At 41.8% G+C, this 22,332-nt stretch overlaps 2 gene segments (V, D, J or C); both read right to left on the reverse strand.

The window, feature by feature from the left end:
* Positions 1–2,701: 2,701 nt before the first annotated feature.
* Positions 2,702–21,926, reverse strand: LOC138608626 (Ig kappa chain V-III region MOPC 63-like). The segment is given in 4 exon segments: positions 2,702–3,027; positions 3,842–3,875; positions 21,408–21,730; positions 21,838–21,926. Coding segments are annotated over 4 exon segments (735 nt in total).
* LOC138608543 (Ig kappa-b4 chain C region-like) lies at positions 18,215–20,680 on the reverse strand. The segment is given in 3 exon segments: positions 18,215–18,681; positions 19,546–19,621; positions 20,474–20,680. Coding segments are annotated over 3 exon segments (609 nt in total).
* Positions 21,927–22,332: the final 406 nt, after the last annotated feature.

The raw sequence follows: 22,332 nt of genomic DNA on the forward strand, positions 1-22,332 counted from the left end.
CTCATTTACCTTGCTAGCACTCAAGCATCAGGGATTCCAGGTCGTTTTACAGGCAGTGGATCAAACTCTGACTTCACTCTGACCATCAGTGGAGTCCAGGCTGAAGATGCAGCAGTTTACTACTGTCTGAGTTTTCACAGCATCAACAGTCAGTATGTGTTCACACAGTGAAAAAGCGTCGTACAAAAACCTCCCTCAGTCAGACTGAACAGAAACTGAACTGACTGCTGCAGCTGGAAGCTACTGCAGAGACTGATACACTTCACTGAGGACACACACACACACACACCATACATAAAGGCAAATTGGGACAATTAAAGAGAAGCCTCATGACCTTTGACCCCTCCTGCACACTGACTCAGTACCATTTCAACCTCATAATTCCAAGAAAACACAAAGACAGATGATCATCTGAGAACTTATAAGGTCCAAACAAAGCTTTACATCCTTTAAATGATATGTTTTTATATGTTAGCTCACATATATTTGGCTCCTCACTGAAGTTAAATGTCCAAAGATGAAGCTGTGAGAACTCTGTTATCACTTCAGCCAGTTGGTAACATCTGTCAGTCGTCTGTTTCTGCAGTAAAACCATCAAACAAGATAAAACAGTGGAGCTAAAGGGCTAATTGTTGTGCACAAAGTACATCAAACTGAAACTCTATTATTCCACAAGGAGACTGGACACGTTCCAAGATGATCCATTATTCCAATGAAAGTGTGATTAATGGATCAGGTACTTTGACTCAGGTGATGAGTGAAAGAACAAAGAGTCTCATTCATTTCTAGGTCCATGCTCAACACAAAGTTACTACCATCTTATTCTGTGAAGCGTCTCCCTCGTACCTACTGTGGCACACAGTTAATGTTGTTATTATGAGTTGATCAGAGTCTCTTCAGAAAACATGAAGCGTTTGATTTCTTAAAATGCTTTTTCTTTGCTGTGATTTTTATATGACTAAAAATGAAGGAGATAAAGGTCTCAGACTGGAGTCACAGTTTTTATATGAAGAGTTGTTCCCTTTTTTATTACAGGACACAAATAACTCACAAACACCTGTTTATTGAAAATTCATCTCAGTTATACATTTTATGAAAAGAATTAAAAAGAACCAACACAGAAAAAATACCAAACATGTGACTAACATGTCCACAAATCACCAGATCAGTGTTCTATAAGATTATTCAAGTTTTTGAGCTCTGAGGGGGAAACAGCATGATATGTTGATGTCAGCTACAGTTCACTGACTCGGACATGGTGGTCTGCAGCACAGGGGCTCCACAGGGTACAGTGCTCTCCCCCTTTGTCTTCACCCTGTACACTTCGGACTACAGTTACGACTCTGGGAGCTGTCACCTCCAGAAGCTCTGCGATGATACAGCCATCATCGGGTGTGTATCTGAGGGGAGCGAACAGGAGTACAGGGAGGTCATCACGGAGTTTGTCGACTGCTGTGAGCTCAACCATCTTCAGCTCAACGCCAGCAAGACGAAGGAGGTGGTGATTGACTTCTGCAGGAGGACACCCCGGACTGCACCGGTGAACATCCAGGGATTGGATATTGAGAGGGTGGAGACCTACAAGTACCTGGGAGTTCACCTCAGTAACAAACTGGACTGGTCACACAACACAGACGTCTTGCACCTGCTGAGGAGACTGAGGTCCTCTGGAGTATGCGGGGCTCTGTTACGGACATTTTACGGCACTGTGGTGACGTCTGCACTTTTCTATGCAGTGGTCTGCTGGGGAGGAGGGAGCACAGAGAGGGACAGGAAGAGACTAAACAGACTGGTCAGGAGGGCCGGTTCTGTCCTGGACTGTCCTCTGGACTCCATAGAGGAGGTGGGTGAGAGGAGGATGTTAGCCAAGCTGACATCTATCATGGACAACCCCTCCCACCCCCTGCATGAGACTGTGGGGACCTTAAGCAGCTCCTTCAGCAGCAGACTGAGACACCCACCCTGCGAGAAGGAGCGCTACCGCAGATCCTTCAGCCCATCTGCAGTCAGACTTTATAACATCAGCATCACTGTCTGATCACAATACTCTGTCACTCATCCACCAGTCACTACATGGCAGCTGCTTTGCACTGTTTTTCTATGTGTGCATATCTACTGTAACATATTATTAAAGTATACTTTGGTACATGTACTGATGCATTTTTATTACCTCATCCATACCGTGCAATTATGTCTGTGCTAATACCTCTCATGTGCAATTGTTATTTATTCTGCAATATTTCACTTTACTCATCATCAACCATATCACCATGATACACACCGTGTGTGTTTTTGGTGCAGTTTTTTTGCACAAAAACGTAACCATCCACAATAAGTGAAAGGTGTACATAGTGTATATATTTATGATTCTTTTTATATTATTGTATTTTATTGTCTTTTTGTCTTGCCTCTTTTATCCATCACTTGTTTTACCCTGTCCTTTACTTTGAGCTGATCAATAAAGTGTATCTTATCTAATCTTATCTTTAATGATACAGTCTGTATCAAAGAAAGAAAGTCTCAGGACAATTCACTGTTAGAATATACATGATCAAATCTTTATTGTTTGAAATGGTGAAACCATTAACACAAGCAGAAACACGTTCATGTTGAAACAGAGAGAAAAAGAGTTTAAGAGACAGGGGGTCGGACTGAGAGCAGGAGCAGAGGAAAACCAGGAGCAGAGTCCCAGTGAGTCAGATCAGTACTGGGAACACTGGTCTCTCCTCAGAGTCTCTGAGAGAGGAGTCTGGGAGCCCTGGGAGGCCTCACAGGTGACAGAGCCCACCTTCCTCCACTGGTCTGCAGTGAGCCTCAGGGTGCTGCTCCAGCTGTAGCGGCCGTCCTTCTCCAGCACCCCGGGGCTGCTGCTGTCCTCCCCGCTGCTGCTGCTGCCGCCGTCCACCTTCCAGGCCAAACTCCAGTCTGAGGGGAAGCCCTTGTTGGCCAGGCACATGAGCGTGGCCTTCCCCTTCTGCAGCTCCTCACTGGAGGGGGGCAGCACCGTCAGGGTGGGACGGACATCACCTAGGAGACACCAATCAGGTTAGAGGACAGGGAGCACACAGCTGTCAATCAAACAGCAGACACTCGGACACCTTTACTGTGTGAGAGTTGATTTTGTGCTTTAAGGAGTTTCTGTCAGATGTTTTTTCTGCTCCATCAGTCACTCACTCACACATTGTTTCACTTCCCTTTAAGAAGCCTCTCATGCACATCAGCACAGAGACAATCATCACACAGAATGACCTGAAATACACAGAACTAAGCTTGAATTGAAATATGAAATTTGGCCTGATTTTAAAACTTCTTCTGCATAATTATAACAAGCGTTAACAAACAGTATTATAAACTTTTGAGTCAAAACAGAAGCAAAGTGAAAATATGAAGTAACAATCAAATGACCATCCTAATCAAACAGGTCAATAGATTTTCAAAATGTCAAACAGTTTTTGAAAATATCTGAGATAGTGTTCATTTTTAAATGGAATGATTTATCTTTACATCGTTCATTTGACTTCAATCAATGACACTTAATTCATGTCCAAACGGTTATCATTGATTTGTAAAATGAAATGTAATATTGACAAAACATTTGAAAAACAGGTTTTATATTTTCTGCACTTCAAGCTTCAAGTTGAACTTTCAGTCTGACACTAATTTGTAAAGAACTGTTTAGTGAACTGTCCTGAGTGAACCTCCATGGTAAAGGAGGACAAATAAAAACATTCATAGTTAAAGTGTCACATTTAAAAAAGAAATATTTTCTGCATCAAACATGAACAAACTGAATTGAAACATTACTTTACACATTAGATTTAGTATTTGTGCAGAAACTTACTTCCAACATGCAGTCTGGTTCCTCCACCAAAAGTCCACCACAGTGATACAAACTCATTGAGCCGCCGTACAAAAACCTCTCACTGTAGAGAGACACGGCTCTCTGACTTTGACACACTGAACTAAACTTTCAAACTACCAAGATGCAATTTTACAATGAAAGTGAGAAACTATAATTAACCCAGCTTTATATTTTCCATTACAATGATTTTTTGTATTTCTATTGCTGGGCTGAATTTTGTCTGTATCCCTGTAAAAACATTCAATTAAAAAGTGATAGGAAACTTTTGTCCTACAGTTTGAATAGAAAGAAACAATAAAGAAAAGAAGCTCGTGAAATCATTTCAAGTGTCAATATTTGACTTACTTCCAAACTCCAGTCTGGTTCCTCCACCGAACGTGTACCACAGTGATACAAACTCATTGAGCCGCCGTACAAAAACCTCTCACTGTAGAGAGACACGGCTCTCTGACTTTGACACAAACAAACTCACCAAAATGAGTCTCTGTGTGCAACATTTTTACACATTCAATCAAAACTGACAATAATACAATGCTACAAAGTTTAAGACAGCATGTTTTTATTGATCATGTTTTAATGTTGGAACTATTTTGTTTCTGTAGTGTTTAATTTGTTAGAACCAAAGACATTTTTTCTCCATCAATTTGTCCAGAAGCATGAACCTAAAATCAGATTGGATTGGTGTTAAAAGATGTTTAATCAATAGTCAGATTCATTGATTGATCCATTATTAAACAGCCTCATCAGGGTAATTAAAGTCCCTGTTGGAGTCGGTCAGAGCATTTCCATAGAGAGCCACTTTGCATCAGCAGCACCATGCTCCAGTGCTCTGGGAGAGTTTATAGTCCTGACAGTTGAACACTGGATGACTGACAGCTGTCCTTCATGACAACAGAAGCCACAGAAATCCTCCTCATCAAAAACATGACTTTGACCTCCGTCCTCATCTGGACTCTCCTCTGCTGCTGCTTCACAGGTAAAGTCCAGAGAATCAAACTCCTCTCCTCTATGAACATCCGTCCCTCTGAAATGAAGCCGACAAAACCATGACGCTGCTTTATGTGTTTGTCTCTGTATCCTCAGAGTCCAGAGGCCAGGTCACAGTGACTCAGCCTGCAGCAGTGAGCTCTGCTGTGGGAGGCTCCGTCACCATCACATGTAGGACCAGTCAGAATGTTTATAGCTCTACGTGGTTACACTGGTACCAACAGAAAAATGGAGGAACTCCTAAACTGCTCATTTATACTGCTAGCACTCGAGCATCAGGGATTCCAGATCGTTTTACAGGCAGTGGATCAAACTCTGACTTCACTCTGACCATCAGTGGAGTCCAGGCTGAAGATGCAGCAGTTTACTACTGTCAGAGTGATCACAGCATCAACAGTCAGTGGGTGTTCACACAGTGAAAAAGCATCGTACAAAAACCTCCCTCAGTCAGACTGAACAGAAACTGAACTGACTGCTGCAGCTGGATGGTACTGCAGAGACTGATACACTTCACTGAGGGCACACACACAAACACACATACACACACACACACACACACACACACACACACACACACTGCAAACATATAGTATTGCGGTCCACTGTTCCAGGTTCAGGATGAAATCTGCATTGTTCTTCCTGTACCTGAGGATCGACCAACAGCCGAAGCCTCTTTTCCAGCACCCTGGAATAAACTTTATTTGTGAGGCTGAGAAGTGACATACCCTGATAGTTGGGGCTCACCCTCCAGTCCCCCTTTTTCAAAATGGGAACCACCACCCCGGTCTGCCATTCCACAGGCACTGTCCCAGACCTCAACTGGACATTGAAGAGGCGTGTCAGTCATGTCAACAGCCTTTAGCAACTCAGTATTAATCTCATCTACATCTGACGCCCTGACACTGAGGAGCTTTTTGGCTAACTCAGCAACCTCAGCAAAGGATATAGATCAGGCTTCCCAAGGATCTTCAGACTCTACCTCCTCAGAGGATGTTTTGGTTGGGATCAAGCGTTCCTCAAAGTGTTCTTTCCACCGTCTGACAATATCCCCAGTCTGGTTCAGCAGTACTCCATCCCTGCAGAAGACAGCCTGAGCCAATCCCTGCATCCCCCTCCTGAGTCGTCTGACGGTTTTCGAGAACTTCCTCGAGGCCAACCGAATGTTCTTCTCCATAGCCTCCCCGAAGTTCTCCCACACCCGGGTTTTTGCTTCAGCAACCACTGAAGCCACAGCCCTCCTGGCCCCCTGGTACCTGTTTGCTGCTTCTATAGACTCCTGGGCTAACCAAGTCCAAAAGGCCTCCTTCTTTAGCATGATGACTTCCTTCACTGCTGGTGTCCACCAACGTGTTCTTAGGTTCCCAAATATACTAGATCGGTGTCCCCTTTTGTTGAAAAAGATGTTGAAAAATAATTTCCTCATTTTGAAGGAGTGGCGACCATTTCAAAATGGCCGAAGCACGCCTGGACATTGCTTTTGCAAAGTATTCTCATCGGGAAAGCACAGGAAGCTTACTCTGCTTTGAGCCTTGAAGAAAGTCAGGGCTATGAGAAAGTTAAAGCTGCGATAATGAAATCATATGAGCTGGTTCCTGAGGCTTATCGCCAGCGTTTCAGAAGCCTCAGGAAGCTTGACAAACAAACTTATGTTGAATTTTCCAAAGACAAGGAGATCATCTTTTGGTGTTGTAACTCTGAGAAAGTAGAGACCAAGGAAGATCTCAGACAACTTGTTTTGTTTGAGGAGTTTAAACATTGTCTGCCTGATGCCGTGTGTACTTATCTTAATGAGCAGAAGGTTGGAACTCTTGACAGAGCTGCTGTTTTAGCAGATGAGTTGATGTTGACCCACAAACGGAGTTTTGATAAAAACCAATGTGAGCAAAAGGGAAAAGCTTTATTTCACAGTAATCGCCCCTCTAGATCATTTCCCACTGTATCTACCTACTTTAAAAAAACTACCACAGGAAATGCCCCTTCAGAAATTGTTTGTTTTTATTGCAAGAAACCTGGCCATCTCATTGCGGAGTGCCTTTTTTTAGGTAGGAAACATAAATCTCCTTAACCTGTAGCATTGATTAAAACTGTAGAAAACCCCTCCTTAAAACAGGTAGGGCAGCATCAGTCTGGAAAGTGTGAGCTTGCTGGCTCCTCATCTTTTCTTATGAATGGTTTTGTTTCTTTGGGTTCTGATCCTGCCAGTATGCAACCTATCAAGATTTGGAGAGACACTGGAGCTTTTCAGTCCCTGATTCTCCAAGATTTTCTGCAGTTCAGTGATGAGTCCTCTTTGGGATCTCACGCTCTTATAGTAGGGTTTGGTGGAGGTTACTTGACTTTGCCAATGCATAGCCTAAACCTACTGGGATGAAGGAACCCCTCTACTCCTCTTTGCAGCTAGGGAGGTAACTCAAGAGTCCCTTGGTTTCAGCCCGGCTGAACTTGTGTTTGACCATACTGTGTGTGGCCCCTTAAAGTTGTTAAAAGAAAAATGGTTAGCCAACCAGCCTGCTCCTAAGAATGTCTTTGACATTGTGTGCAGTTTCAGGTCCAAACTTAGCAGGGCATGTGAACTAGCCAAGCAAAACTTGAGGGAAGACCAAGCAAAGATGAAGGGATGGTATGACAAAAAGGCCAAGGAGCGAGGGTTTTCTCCAGGTGACAAAGTCCTAGTGTTTTTGCCAGATCCAGGATCTGCTTTGCAGGCTAGGTATAGTGGCCCTTACCTTGTAGAACATCAGGTTAATGAGGTTGACTATTTGATCAAGACCCCAGACAGGAAGCGTAAAACCCATCTTTGTCATGTTAACCTGTTGAAGCCCTAATGTGAGAGGAATCAGGCTACACCCTCTAATGTCAAGCCTGTAGCAGTTCTGAGCCATCTAGCTGTTGTGGGTGAGAAGGAGGCAGATGTTGCAGTGATTAGTCCAGAAAAATCACAAGTTAGGCTGCCAAATTGTACAATCCTGACCAATCTAGACACCCACCTTTCTTACCTGGATTTGCCAGAACACTTTGATGTCATTGAGTTTATTCAGAAACATCCTGTCCTCTTTTCTAATATGCCTTCCTGTACCAATGTTCTAAAGCATGATATTGATGTTGGTGACACAGCTCCTGTCAAACAACACCCCTACAGAGTAAATCCTGAAAAGCGTGAGATTTTGCAGAGAGAAGTTGGTTACATGCTCCAGCATGGCATAGCTGAACCAAGTGCTAGCTCCTGGAGCTCCCCCTGCCTGGGGGATCAGACACCCCGGTTCTGTACTGATTTTCGCAAGGTCAACTCTCTAACAAAGCCAGATTGTTTTCCTCTTCCTCGGTTAGAGGACTGTATTGATAAGGTAGGATCTGCCACTTTTGTTACCAAGTTAGACCTCAAAGGTTACTGGCAAGTTCCTCTCACTGATAGAGCTCGTGAGATTTCTGCTTTTGTGACCCCGGATGACTTTTGCCAGTACACTGTTCTGGCTTTCGGAATGTGAAATGCACCTGGTACTTTTCAGCGTTTAGTGAACAATGTGCTTAGAGGAGTTGAAAAATGTAAAGCTTATTTGGACGATGCGGTCATCTACAGATCTGATTGGTCTAAGCATTTAGCTCAGCTAAAAGATGTGTTCAGTAGACTAGCTGCAACCAATTTGACGTTGAATCTTGCCAAATGTGAATTTGGACAGGCCACGGTAACCTACTTATGAAAAATTGTTGGATGTGGAAAGGTCTGTCCAATAACTGCCAAAGTAGATGCCATTTTGAATTTTTGTGTTCCAAGTTCTCGTTCTGAGCTGAAACGATTCCTTGGTATGGCTGGTTACTATAGGGGTTTTTGCAGGAATTTTGCATCTGTTGGTGCTCCTTTGACCAACCTGCTGAGTCCAAAGGTACCGTTTGTTTGGTCAGACGTTTGTCAACTCGCATTTGAGAACTTAAAAGCCCTACTAGCCAGTACTCCAGTTCTTGTTGCCCCAGATTTTGATCGGCCTTTTAAGTTGGCTGTTGATGCAAGTGATGTTGGTGTTGGGGCTGCGCTTCTTCAAGTAGATTTGTCAGGTGTTGAGCATCCCTTGGCTTATTTTTCAAAGAAGTTCAACGTGCATCAGAAGCATTACTCAACAATTGAAAAAGAGGCTTTGGCCCTTATTCTTGCTCTGATTCATTTTGATGTGTATGTGTGCTCCAGTCAGCCCCTAGTGGTATACACAGACCATAACCCCCAGGTTTCTCTCAGCAGGATGAAAAACGCAAACAATCGCCTGATGCGATGGAGTCTGTTCCTGAAAGGGTTTAACCTCAACATCAAGCATATCCGTGGTAAGGACAACATAATTGCTGACTCTCTTTCAAGGTCGTGAGTGATCCTGTTAAAAAAAAAAAAAGATTTGTTCATTAAGTATATTATCACTTCATAGATTGCCTTAGGGCAACCCATTTATGGGAGGAGGTGTTATGTGCCGCACTAATCTTTGTTTCCCCCTTTTCTTCTTGAGGCCACACCTCCATACCTGCCCATGCAGCTCCTGATCTCTGGCACCTGTGGGCTGGCTACAAAAGCCAGTGCTAAGCTCCTCCCACTCTCTCTCACACTGCAGCCAGGATCAGCAGCATGGCAGCAGCCCCATTTATCCCTTAGTCATTTTGTCAATGTGGTTTGTAATAAATAATTGTTTGAATTTCCAGTTTGACTCCTCTATGTTGCTTTCTCTGAGCCAGGATCGTAACACCCACCATGACAGGTATCGACGGCCATCTGGACACAACTCCTGAAATCATCACATTTTACAATTTCTCCAAAGTTTCCAGGAACAGGAGAAACACCTTGTCTCACTTAGTGTGGCTTAAGATAGTGCTATCATGATTACATTTTTAGAGTCACTCGACTCATAAATTTAAATTCCTGAGCACAGCATGAAAGGTTGGAACATCATTAGATACAAACATATCACTTGCACTCATCCTCCTTGATACCTGAAGTAGGATTTGAAATGCATCATTGTATGCTACCTGTAGCTTTTTCATCTTAGCTTTACTGTAGGTACACCACAGGTGGGCTGTGTAGTGTAGAGTACAGTAAGCTCTAAAAAGTTCTGTTTTAACAGCAACAGATCATCATCACTTAAGTCATTCCTGATTATGTGACCTCAGTACTTTACTTTATTCACGACACTAAGCGCTTGATCAGAAATAAAGAATGAAGGAACATTTTGCTTCTGATCCTCTTTGGTTTTAACAATCATGATGATATTCTTTTTTTTTTTAAACTCGATGTCGTACTGAACACCATAAATAGAGCATCTTTCTGTGACTCGATTTGCTTTCATTCAAATATTCATCACACTTAAATGTCAGATCTAAGTCATTTTGTATCACTTGATGCTGATGATATCCTGCTTTATATTTCTAATACATTTTCTGACCTGTTTAAATTTATCCAAAGAATTCATTATTTCTTCTTACAAGTTAAGGACTTACAACATCTGAAGCATCAACAGCAGACTTCAGTGATGTGAGTCGTTGGTTTTATGTTGCTATGCTTTTATCATTATGAGTAGATTATATACCAAATATGACCAATTTTAATGGTGACAGACAAACATGCAAAACAGAGAGAGACAGCTCAACACAGTGCAGACTGAGAGCAGCAGCAGGGTGAAACCAGAAGCAGAGTCACTGTTGGAGTCGGTCAGAGCATTTCCATAGAGAGCCACTTTGCATCAGCAGCACCATGCTCCAGTGCTCTGGGAGAGTTTATAGTCCTGACAGTTGAACACTGGACTCTCCTCTGCTGCTGCTTCACAGGTAAAGTCCAGAGAATCAAACTCCTCTCCTCTATGAACATCCGTCCCTCTGAAATGAAGCCGACAAAACCATGACGCTGCTTTATGTGTTTGTCTCTGTATCCTCAGAGTCCAGAGGCCAGGTCACAGTGACTCAGCCTGCAGCAGTGAGCTCTGCTCTGGGAGGCTCCGTCAGGATCACATGTAGGACCAGTCAGGATGTTTTTTATAATGGCTACCACTTCTTAGCCTGGTACCAACAGAAAGATGGAGGAACTCCTAAACTGCTCATATATCGTGCCAGCACTCGAGAATCAGGGATTCCAGGTCGTTTTACAGGCAGTGGATCAAACTCTGACTTCACTCTGACCATCAGTGGAGTCCAGGCTGAAGATGCAGCAGTTTACTACTGTCAGAGTGATCACAGCATCAACAGTCAGTATGTGTTCACACAGTGAAAAAGCGTCGTACAAAAACCTCCCTCAGTCAGACTGAACAGAAACTGAACTGACTGCTGCAGCTGGAAGCTACTGCAGAGACTGATACACTTCACTGAGGACACACACACACACACACACACACACACAGAAATTAACCAATATAAAAAAAGATGCTCTTTTATACACCATAAAAACAACACATACACAATATAGACACAATATAATATTCTAAAAGTATTAAACTAAACAACTCTTAACTGGTACCTGCCTTTGAAAAGTTCCTCAGGGTCCTCAGTGTTTCACTGGAGTGACTCCTAAAGGTTAAAGGTCCTCATGTCAAAGGCACTGTTACCTTCACTTCTGAGTCACCACATGTAACTTAGATGTGATTCTCAATTCAAGGGGAGCCAGTGGGAACAAGAAATCTAGACAGGTGTGATGAGGTCGTTTAATGAACTGAAATCATGAGTCATACAACAGCCCTCTGGACCACTGGTTAGTATTATGGTGAGGCTAAAGAAAGTTACAACAAGTGTGTGTATGATGAGCTTCACCTCAGCATGAGGTAAATGGGCCTGAGTTTTAAATCGAATCTCAACAGGACCAAACAGAAGTGAATCAAACATGTCCCCTTCTGCTCAAGAGTCAATGCCTGGTCAGAAGTCACACAAACATTGTTGCACACATAATTAAGACATGATGAAATAGAAACATCTGAAAACGTTCATATTTAAACTTTTATAAGACAGAAAAGTTTCAGCATTTCTTCTCAGAGTAACACAAAGTGAAGATTCTCTTGTACGCTGATGATATCCAGTTATACATCCCAAAACCCCCGATCTATTCTTCAAGTCCATTATGTCACCAGAAATTTAAAACCTATTCTCTCTCCTTTATATTATGAAGTGACTTTTTAAATAGATAAAGATATCATGGGGAAATCCACAAAGAGATAAAAGCCTTTTAAAAAATAGAATATTTTAAGAAGAGATTTGAAAGCAGAGACAGATTTGGCAAACCGGAGTTGTCCTTGTTTTCAATGCTCTGTATCGTCTGCTTGACGGCAGCAGTTCAAACAGAATGTGTCCAGGGTGTAAATTGTCCTTCATAATGTTGTGTGCCTTTTTGAGGCAGCGGGAGTTGTGCAGTTCTTCCAGTGATTGGAGAGGGCAGCCAACGATCTTTTGAGCTGTTTGGATCACCCTCTGAAGTTCTGTCCTCTGAGCTACTGTGCAGCTGTTGTACCACACACATATACAGTAGGTCAGTCTGCTCTCGATGCAGCACCAATAGAAGGATACCAGTAGTCTCTGAAAGATGTTATTCTTCCTCAGCACCCTCAGGACATGCAGTCTCTGTTGGGCCTTTTGATGAAAAAACATGCCTTAACGACCTTCTCTACCTGAACACCAAAACACTTCAGAATCAATAACAACACCTAAATTCCTTGCAGGTGGCGTAACGTTTTGTGACATTGGTCAGAGATTGCCAATTATGATGCTTGAAGAATTGGGTGTGGCCAACACGATCATTTCTGCTTTGTCGTCATTTAGTTTAAGGAAGTTTTGGGATGTCCAGCAATTGATGTCAGAAAGGCAGGTGGTAAGTTGATTTAGACTGTTGTGATTAGTGGAATGCAAAGGTACATATAGCTGGGTGTCATCTGCATAACTGAGGTATTGTACATTATGGTTACTGTTGATTCGACCCAGAGGAAGCATATGAATTGAGAACAGTTACGGACATAATATTGACCCTTGAGGAACGCCTTGGCTGAAATGGGACAGATGATGTGGAATTTCCAATGAATCTCAGATAAACATTCATAATTTTTATTTGACTTACACATGTTTTCTAAAGTTTTGTGAGATTATTTTCTATCAACATTGGTTGAACCTAAAGACTAAATGTAGATGCAATTATTGTGACTTCAGTAAAAAGTTAATAAGATTCTGATATTTTCTTGAAGCATGTTGAGAGTCTTCTTCTTTATGTATATTAATTCAAACCCATTCCAAGTCTGACTTCACAATATTAACTAGGTATTGTCTGTGAAGGTAACTGGACATGGTTGAAGCCTTCAAAGAAGTCTGAGTCCATGCTGATGATATCCTGCTTTATATTTCTAATCAATTTTCTGACCTGTTTAAATTTATTCAAAGAATTCATTATTTGTTCTTACAAGTTAAGAACTGACAACATCTGAAGCATCAAAAGCAGACTTCAGTGATGTGACTCGTTGGTTTTCTGTTGCTATGCTTTTATCATTATGAGTAGATTATATACCAAATATGACCAATTTTAATGGTAACAGACAAACGTGCAAAACAGAGAGAGACAGCTCAACACAGTGCAGACTGAGAGCAACAGCAGGGTGAAGACAGAAGCAGAGTCCCTGATGGAGTCGGTCAGAGCATTTCCATAGAGAGCCACTTTGCATCAGCAGCACCATGCTCCAGTGCTCTGGGAGAGTTTATAGTCCTGACAGTTGAACACTGGATGACTGACAGCTGTCCTTCATGACAACAGAAGCCACAGAAATCCTCCTCATCAAAAACATGACTTTGACCTCCGTCCTCATCTGGACTCTCCTCTGCTGCTGCTTCACAGGTAAAGTCCAGAGAATCAAACTCCTCTCCTCTATGAACATCCGTCCCTCTGAAATGAAGCCGACAAAACCATGACGCTGCTTTATGTGTTTGTCTCTGTATCCTCAGAGTCCAGAGGCCAGGTCACAGTGACTCAGCCTGCAGCAGTGAGCTCTGCTGTGGGAGGCTCCGTCACCATCACATGTAGGACCAGTCAGAATGTTCATACTTGGAGCAGCAATCACTGGTTAGCCTGGTACCAACAGAAAGATGGAGGAACTCCTAAATTGCTCATTTATACTGCTAGCAGTCGAGCATCAGGGATTCCAGGTCGTTTTACAGGCAGTGGATCAAACTCTGACTTCACTCTGACCATCAGTGGAGTCCAGACTGAAGATGCAGCAGTTTACTACTGTCAGAGTGGACACGTCATCAACAGTCAGAGTGTGTTCACACAGTGAAAAAGCGTTGTACAAAAACCTCCCTCAGTCAGACTGAACAGAAACTGAACTGACTGCTACAGCTGGAAGCTACTGCAGAGACTGATACACTTCACTGAGGACACACACACACACACACACACTACAAAAATAAAGGCAGACTGGGACAGTTAATGAGAAAAGTCGTGGTAATCCACTTGATTGGTGCAGCAGCTCTAAAAGCAATGTTCCCCCATTCTGTTCTATACCTTGGCTTTTTTAAAGTGACCCTATTTTGGGATCTGGTTGTATGGCTTGAAATGTTTGTAGACAAAAGATCAATCAAGTATGGAGGGAGTTTACCCATGAGTGCCCCATAAATAAACACAATGCTGTGTTGCTTTCACCGCTGACCCACGGAGAGCCAGCCAACAGACCGATCTCACCGTTCGAAATCTTTGACCTGTGCTAAAACGAAGAGCGCTGTGAAAAATGGCATCCAACTGCTTCAGGTATAAATTTGTATACAGCGTGTCTCCATAGTTTCCTATGTCCTATTGTTTGACAGGACTTATTTCTATCAAGAAAAGCAAGCCTTAGTTTTTTAGTTGAGTTAAAAATGTGTGATCTAAAAGATAGATCCTGATCAAGCCAGATACCCAAGTACTTGTGGACATGTTCAATGTCTACATTGTTTGATGTGTAAATGTAATTTTAATGGGGTCAATGTTCTCTCTTGAGAATATCATAGATTTGCTTGTTGGAATGGGTTAAAATCAGTCTGTAACTGTGAAAGAGCTTCACTGTTTGAGGGCGCAGAGGAATATAATATTGCATCATCAGCATAAAGAGGAATTTACAATGTTCTACTTTTTCCTGCAATGTAGTTAATATACAATGTAGATAGAAGTGGCCCCAGGATAGATCCCTGGGGTACTCCTTCTCTGACTGCCATGAACGGTGACATCACATTATCTGCAACTATATCTTGAGTTCTGTTAGTTAAATAGTTGTGGAACCAGTTACATACAATCTCATGGAGACCATTGAAAACAACCTACTTAATGAAATTTAGTGGTCGACAGTATCAAAAGCCTTTGATTGGTCAATAAAAAAAGCAACACATTTTTTTTTACCTTTATCAAGTGAATTAACAAAGTCTTTTATCATTTCTTATCTACTTTCACTTAATTATTTTAATTTAATTGATATTTAATTACTTTTAATTGATCTTATATTTCAATCTATTTTGTATTGGAACAATTTTAAAATAAAAAGGAAGCTCGAACATTGCAGCATTAGGAGTCTAGGAGTCATTACGGAATTCTAAAAACTAAGGAAAATTATGACTACGACTTATAATTTAAGAGGAAGTAGACTTAAGCCTAAGCATATACTGTTGCATTGTTTGTCCCGGACCTGATCTTATATCTAGTTTAATTTGAACTGCTCTCTGCATGAATGGTGCTTCGTAAATGAACTTGCCTCACCAAATGATCTAATCATCTTGACTGCTCTTCCATCAGAACCTTCAGGTTTGACTCAAAATAGCAGAACATCATCTGCGTATGGACAGATTTTATGCTGCATGAGACCCTCCTCTATACCTGTTACTAATGGATCACTTCTTATGGGCCTGCCAAGGGGTCTATGGTGAGGGCAAACAGAAGGAGGGAGGCCTGATAACAAATCCACAAATTAATCGATTAATTTATTTAAAATGCTACCCATGTAAATATGTAAATGTGTAGGATCATTCTGTCAGCTCTGAGGGGGAAACAGCATGATATGTTGATGTCAGCTACAGTTCACTGACTGTTTGTTTGCATATGTGTCCTGCCTCTCAGCTCCCAGACGTTAAGAGGCCGCTGTTGATCAGTGGCTGTCCAGGTCTTTCAGAGACACTGACACGCCGGCAGCACAATGATGATGTCACTGATTCTACTTGTGACCACCCTGGGGCTCCTTGTTCAGGGTGAGACTCTCTTCTGAAAACTGTTCTGACATCTACAAACTGTTTATGTTAAAGGAATGATTCTTCTTCTTCTTTTTGGTTGATGATCATCTTTCTCCAAGCTGGATTTGTCTCAATAACTCTTCTCCTGTTCTTAATGTTTTCCAGGTTCTTCAGGTGATATCATCCTGACTCAGTCTCCTGGAGCTCAGTCTGTTGTTCCAGGACAGACTGTTTCTATCAGATGTAAAGCCAGTTCATCTGTGAGCAATGAAGTAGACTGGTACCTTCAGAAAACTGGAGACGCTCCGAAGCTCTTGATTTATGATGCTACAAATCGTCAGTCTGGAGTTTCAGATCGTTTCAGTGGGAGTGGATCTGGAACTGACTTCACTTTAACCATCAGAGGAGTCCAGACTGAAGATGCAGGAGATTATTACTGTCAGCAGGATAACAGCTTCCCGCTCACACAGTGATACAACGTCGTCCAAAAACCTCCCTCAGCTTAGAGGAACTGATCTGAGTCAACAGCTGCACAGTCACAGAGACACTTTAGAAGTTTGACTGACAACATAGTTCCAATAACAGAATAATATACGTAAACACTATTTATAATGTATTATTTAATAATGTTGAGTTTTTTTGAACAAAGTATTTTCAACATATTTACAGTCTGAACAAACATCTGCTGTAGAAAAGCTGCAGAGTAGATCAGTTCATTAAGAGAACAACACATAAAGAGCACATGAAATATAATGTTCATTTTCAGGTTTGTTCCCGGTTGAGATATTAAACATGATTTGAAATCTATATTATATATATAGGTGATACTGCGATGGTATCAGGATAATTCTTCTCTGACTTTGTGTTTAACACTGATTCATTTTACTTTCTGGACACTTTTTCAACTCACTGTTAAGAAGCATACACAACCACTGACGTTCTTTATAATATTTGATGTGATCAAAAAGGAAAATAAGTCAACAAATAGATGAATGAAGTAGTTCCTGACGTCTTTAAGGAATGTGGAACAAAAGATGAATTTACTGCTTTCATGTCTGGATCACATTTACCTCACATGCTGACGATGTGACAGTTTATTGTTTTTATAATCTGAGGCATATTAAACACAACATTGAGTTAAATCATAGTTTATCTCTAAAACCATTCAACACATTTTAACTCTAACTCAGAGGCGTTCAAATGTTATAATTTAATATTTGATTTTATTTGCACATATACACACACACAAAAACAGACGATGACAATTTAGTAAAAAGATGCACATTGTGCCAGAGAGGTTAGAAGCCAAGAAAGGCTTGTGAAGATACCTCGCCTGGTAAATATCAATGAAAGATAAAAACCAAAATGTTGAGACTAAGCAGTCGTAATGCAACATTATTAAAGATATATTGACTCAACTGAGGATTATTTTTAACAAGGAAATGCATTAAAATGCTATCCATGAAGTGTTCAAAGTCTTGGCTAATGTTCAGATGTTTTTTGAATGATGATAATGTGATGATTGTAGTTATGGAGGTAGGTTGTTCCAAAGAGATGCTCCTCTGTGTTTCAAAGAATATTGATGAAGAGAAGTCCGACAATACAGAAGATGAAAGTCATGCGAGTGTCTCGTGGAGTTTGAGTGAATATCTGACGAAATCATAGAAACATTCTGGAAAGTGCGCGGCAGGTCATGAGTGACGTGTACACATTTAGGTTGTACAATAAGTTTGTGTTTTCTGAAGAGAGGAGCAGATGAGTCACATCTTTTAGAAAAGCTGATCACTGTCAAAACTGTCTTTTGGATTAGAAAGATCTTATGAAGATGAGTTGGACATGTGGCAGCCCAAGCAGTATCACAGTATATAATATGAGGGTAAATTAAGCTGTAATAAAGGGTTAACATACAGGAATGATTCATCAGTGAATGAACGCTACTCAGGATACCAAGTGACTTCATTGACTTTTTACAGACAAGTTCAATATGGTGTTTCCATGTTAGTTTTTAATCCACTATGACTCCTAGGAATTTAGTGAAAGTCATTACAATGTTATCTGTGACTATTTAAGCTTTTCTTTTGTATATTTTTATTTTTGTTACAAAAATAAAAAACAACAGATTAAAGATATCAACACGTTTTAGATTTAGAATAACAAGCAGGAAAAAGTGATTTGAAATCTGATTTTTATTGTGTTGGGAAAAAAATAATAAAACAAGCAACAAACTTTATCAATGAAACATATAATAAGAGAGTAAGTGACACAGAGAGAGAGCAGACTGAGAGCAGGAGCAGAGGAAAACCAGGAGCAGAGTCCCAGTGAGTCAGATCAGTACTGGGAACACTGGTCTCTCCTCAGAGTCTCTGAGAGAGGAGTCTGGGAGCCCTGGGAGGCCTCACAGGTCACAGAGCCCACCTTCCTCCACTGGTCTGCAGTGAGCCTCAGGGTGCTGCTCCAGCTGTAGCGGCCGTCCTCCAGCACCCCGGGGCTCCTGCTCTGCGCCCCGCTGCTGCTGCTGCTGCCGTCCACCTTCCAGGCCAGACTCCAGTCTGAGGGGAAGCCCTTGTTGGCCAGGCACATGAGCGTGGCCTTCCCCTGCTTCAGCTCCTCATCGGAGGGGGGCAGCACCGTCAGGGTGGGGACGAGTCGTCCCACTGGAGGAGGCAACAGAGAGACAACATGAAGAAGTAGAAGAAGAAAACTCCACCCTGTTAGATGCAGCCTAAGTCTGCTGGGTGTCCTCCTCAGATTGGATCAACGTGGTCTTCTGTGTTTCACTTCCCTCTCTGAGCTGAGTAACCATGACAACAGACAGGCATCACTGCTGAACCATGAAACAGACAGGTTTCAGTGCTAAAGATAACGTCTCAGGCGGGAAAGTCTTCAGTGTTCAATCATTACATGTTCTGAAAAATACAACAAGCCTTCACCTTCAGCTCGTTCCAAACTCATCAGAGTGTTTTAATTCTCACCATTTCCACAAACATCACTATTTAAACAGGACAAAAGAGACACTTTACTGCTGAGAAACTGTGTCACTGCTAAAATACAGTGTGTAGTAGCTGCAGTGACATTATAATATCCATTGATTGTACTGAGTATGTGAAATGATCCGACTGTGGGAAGAGCAAGTAAGACACATGCAATTGTTACTGATAATACTCTCACTAAATAAATACTTTGTAGATTTCTTGATCTGAAATATAATAATTATCACATTTAAACAATGTAACATTTATTTCAGTCTGAGCTTCAAAAAGATCTTTTAATGAGGGAAAAGTTTGTTATCTAACTTTTGAAGAACAATAAAATGATGATCGTATACTAACTGTCATTATGAACATTTGAGTGAAGCTAAAGACTTCTTTCATCAGACACAATGTTATCTGTACAACACTGGAGTAATGCTGACATCAATTATATTAAGATTTAGTTTCAAAGACAAAATGTTTTGTTTTTATTCAATAAACAAGAAAAATGACTGAGTTTGAGTTCATGTAGAAGTCAAAGTTACTTACAGTTAACTTCCAGTCTGGTTCCTCCACCGAACGTGTACCACAGTGATACAAACTCATTGAGCCGCCGTACAAAAACCTCTCACTGTAGAGAGACACGGCTCTCTGACTTTGACACAAACAAACTCACCAAAATGAGTCTCTGTGTGCAACATTTTTACACATTCAATCAAAACTGACAATAATACAATGCTACAAAGTTTAAGACAGCATGTTTTTATTGATCATGTTTTAATGTTGGAACTATTTTGTTACTGTAGTGTTTAATTTGTTAGAATCAAAGACATTTTTTCTACATCAATTTGTCCAGAAGCATGAACCTAAAATCAGATTGGATTGGTGTTAAAAGATGTTTAATCAATAGTCAGATTCATTGATTGATCCATTATTAAACAGCATAATCAATCAAATCCAATCCAACTTTATTTGTAAAGCACTTTAAAACAACCACAGAGGACCAAAGTGCTGTACAGAAGAATAAAAGACATAAAATACACAGCTCACACAAGGCATAAGACACAATTAAATAAATAGAAATAGATAAAAAAAAAAAAAAATAGACATAAAATACAAATACAAGTTGTCAAAGGCCAAGGAGAAGAGGTGGGTTTTAAGAAGACATTTAAAAACAGACAGTGAAGAGGCCTGTCTAATGTGCAGAGGCAGATCTTTCCACAGTTTTGGAGCCGCAACAGCAAAGGCACGGTCCCCTCTGAGCTTACGCTTAGTTGTTGGCACACTCAGAAGCAGCTGATCTGCTGACCTGAGAGCACGGGTGGGTGCATAGGGGTGTAGCAGCTCAGAGAGGTAGGGCGGGGCAGGACCAATGGATCCTAAAATGTACGGGCAACCAGTGGAGTGAGGCTAGAATGGGGGAAACTTGCTCATGTTTATGTGTGCCAGTTAAAAGACACGCAGCAGCGTTTTGTACCATCTGGAGACAGGCGATGGAGGACCCACTAACGCCCACATACAGTGCATTACAGTAATCCAGCCGAGTGGTGACAAAGGCGTGGATTACTGTCTCAAAGTGCTGCCTCGGAAGAATTGGCTTTATTTTGGCCAGCTGCCTCAACTGGAAAAAGCTTGGTTTAACGACAGTCCTGATCTGACTGTTGAGCACAAGATCAGAGTCCATTTTAACCCCTAGGTTTGTGATGGTGGGCTTAATATACTGGGACAAGGAGCCAGGATCTCCAAGGGAGGTCCCAGAGGTGCCTCTTTGCCTGTCTCTATCCTGCATCTCCTTCTATCCCATTTTCGGCCTGTCCAGTCTCTTCAGATGTTCAACATGAGTCTGGTTCTGTTCGAGGTTTCTGCCTGTTAAAAGGAAGTTTTTCTGCCAATGTGCCGAATATTGCTAAGTGCTACTCATGGTGATTCATGTTGGGCCTCTCTTTAAATAACATAACAAAGAGACGGTCTAGACCTGCTCTTTTTGTAAAGTGTCTTGAGATAACTCTGGTTAAGACTTGGCGCTATACAAATAAAATTGGATTGATTGATTGATTGATTGATTGATTGAACGTCAGAGTCTGGACCTCATCCTGGGAGGTGGATTCATCCCCACCTAAGATGAGTCCAACCACCGTCCGGTCACCTGCCAATTCTATAATAGAGTTTGAGGCATGGGTGGGTGTGCAGTCAAATGTGTAAAGTGAGGACAGTAGTGAGAAAAGCTTTTTCTGCTTGACAAAAGTATGTGTGTGTGTGTGTGTGTGTGTGTGTGTGTGTGTGTGTGTGTGTGTGTGTGTGTCCTCAGTGAAGTGTATCAGTCTCTGCAGTAGCTTCCAGCTGCAGCAGTCAGTTCAGTTTCTGTTCAGTCTGACTGAGGGAGGTTTTTGTACGACGCTTTTTCACTGTGTGAACACAAGCTGACTGTTGATGAGGTGAAGACTCTGACAGTAGTAAACTGCTGCATCTTCAGCCTGGACTCCACTGATGGTCAGAGTGAAGTCAGAGTTTGATCCACTGCCTGTAAAACGACCTGGAATCCCTGATTTTCGAGTGCTAGCATAGTAAATGAGTAGTTTAGGAGATCCTCCATCTTTCTGTTGGTACCAGGATAAAAGATGGTCTGGGCTACTATAATAAACATCCTGACTGGTCCTACATGTGATCCTGACGGAGCCTCCCACAGCAGAGCTCACTGCTGCAGGCTGAGTCACTGTGACCTGGCCTCTGGACTCTGAGGATACAGAGACAAACACATAAAGCAGCGTCATGGTTTTGTCGGCTTCATTTCAGAGGGACGGATGTTCATAGAGGAGAAGAGTTTGATTCTCTGGACTTTACCTGTGAAGCAGCAGCAGAGGAGAGTCCAGATGAGGACGGAGGTCAAAGTCATGTTTTTGATGAGGAGGATTTCTGTGGCTTCTGTTGTCATGAAGGACAGCTGTCAGTCATCCAGTGTTCAACTGTCAGGACTATAAACTCTCCCAGAGCACTGGAGCATGGTGCTGCTGATGCAAAGTGGCTCTCTATGGAAATGCTCTGACCGACTCCAACAGGGACTCTGCTTCTGGTTTCACCCTGCTGCTGCTCTCAGTCTGCACTGTGTTGAACTGTCTCTCTCTGTTTTGCATGTTTGTCTGTTACCATTAAAATTGGTCATATTTGGTATATAATCTACTCATAATGATAAAAGCATAGCAACAGAAAACCAACGAGTCACATCACTGAAGTCTGCTGTTGATGCTTCAGATGTTCTAAGTCCTTAACTGGGAAGAAACTGCTGCTCGAGTAAATATGCAAGTTTGAACTGGTCTATTTATTTAATACTTAATCACG

Source organism: Semicossyphus pulcher, unplaced genomic scaffold (assembly GCF_022749685.1).
Source record: "Semicossyphus pulcher isolate SPU_LCO1_2020_fin unplaced genomic scaffold, fSemPul1.0.p SCAF_5, whole genome shotgun sequence".
Classification (NCBI taxonomy): Eukaryota; Metazoa; Chordata; class Actinopteri; order Labriformes; family Labridae; genus Semicossyphus; species Semicossyphus pulcher.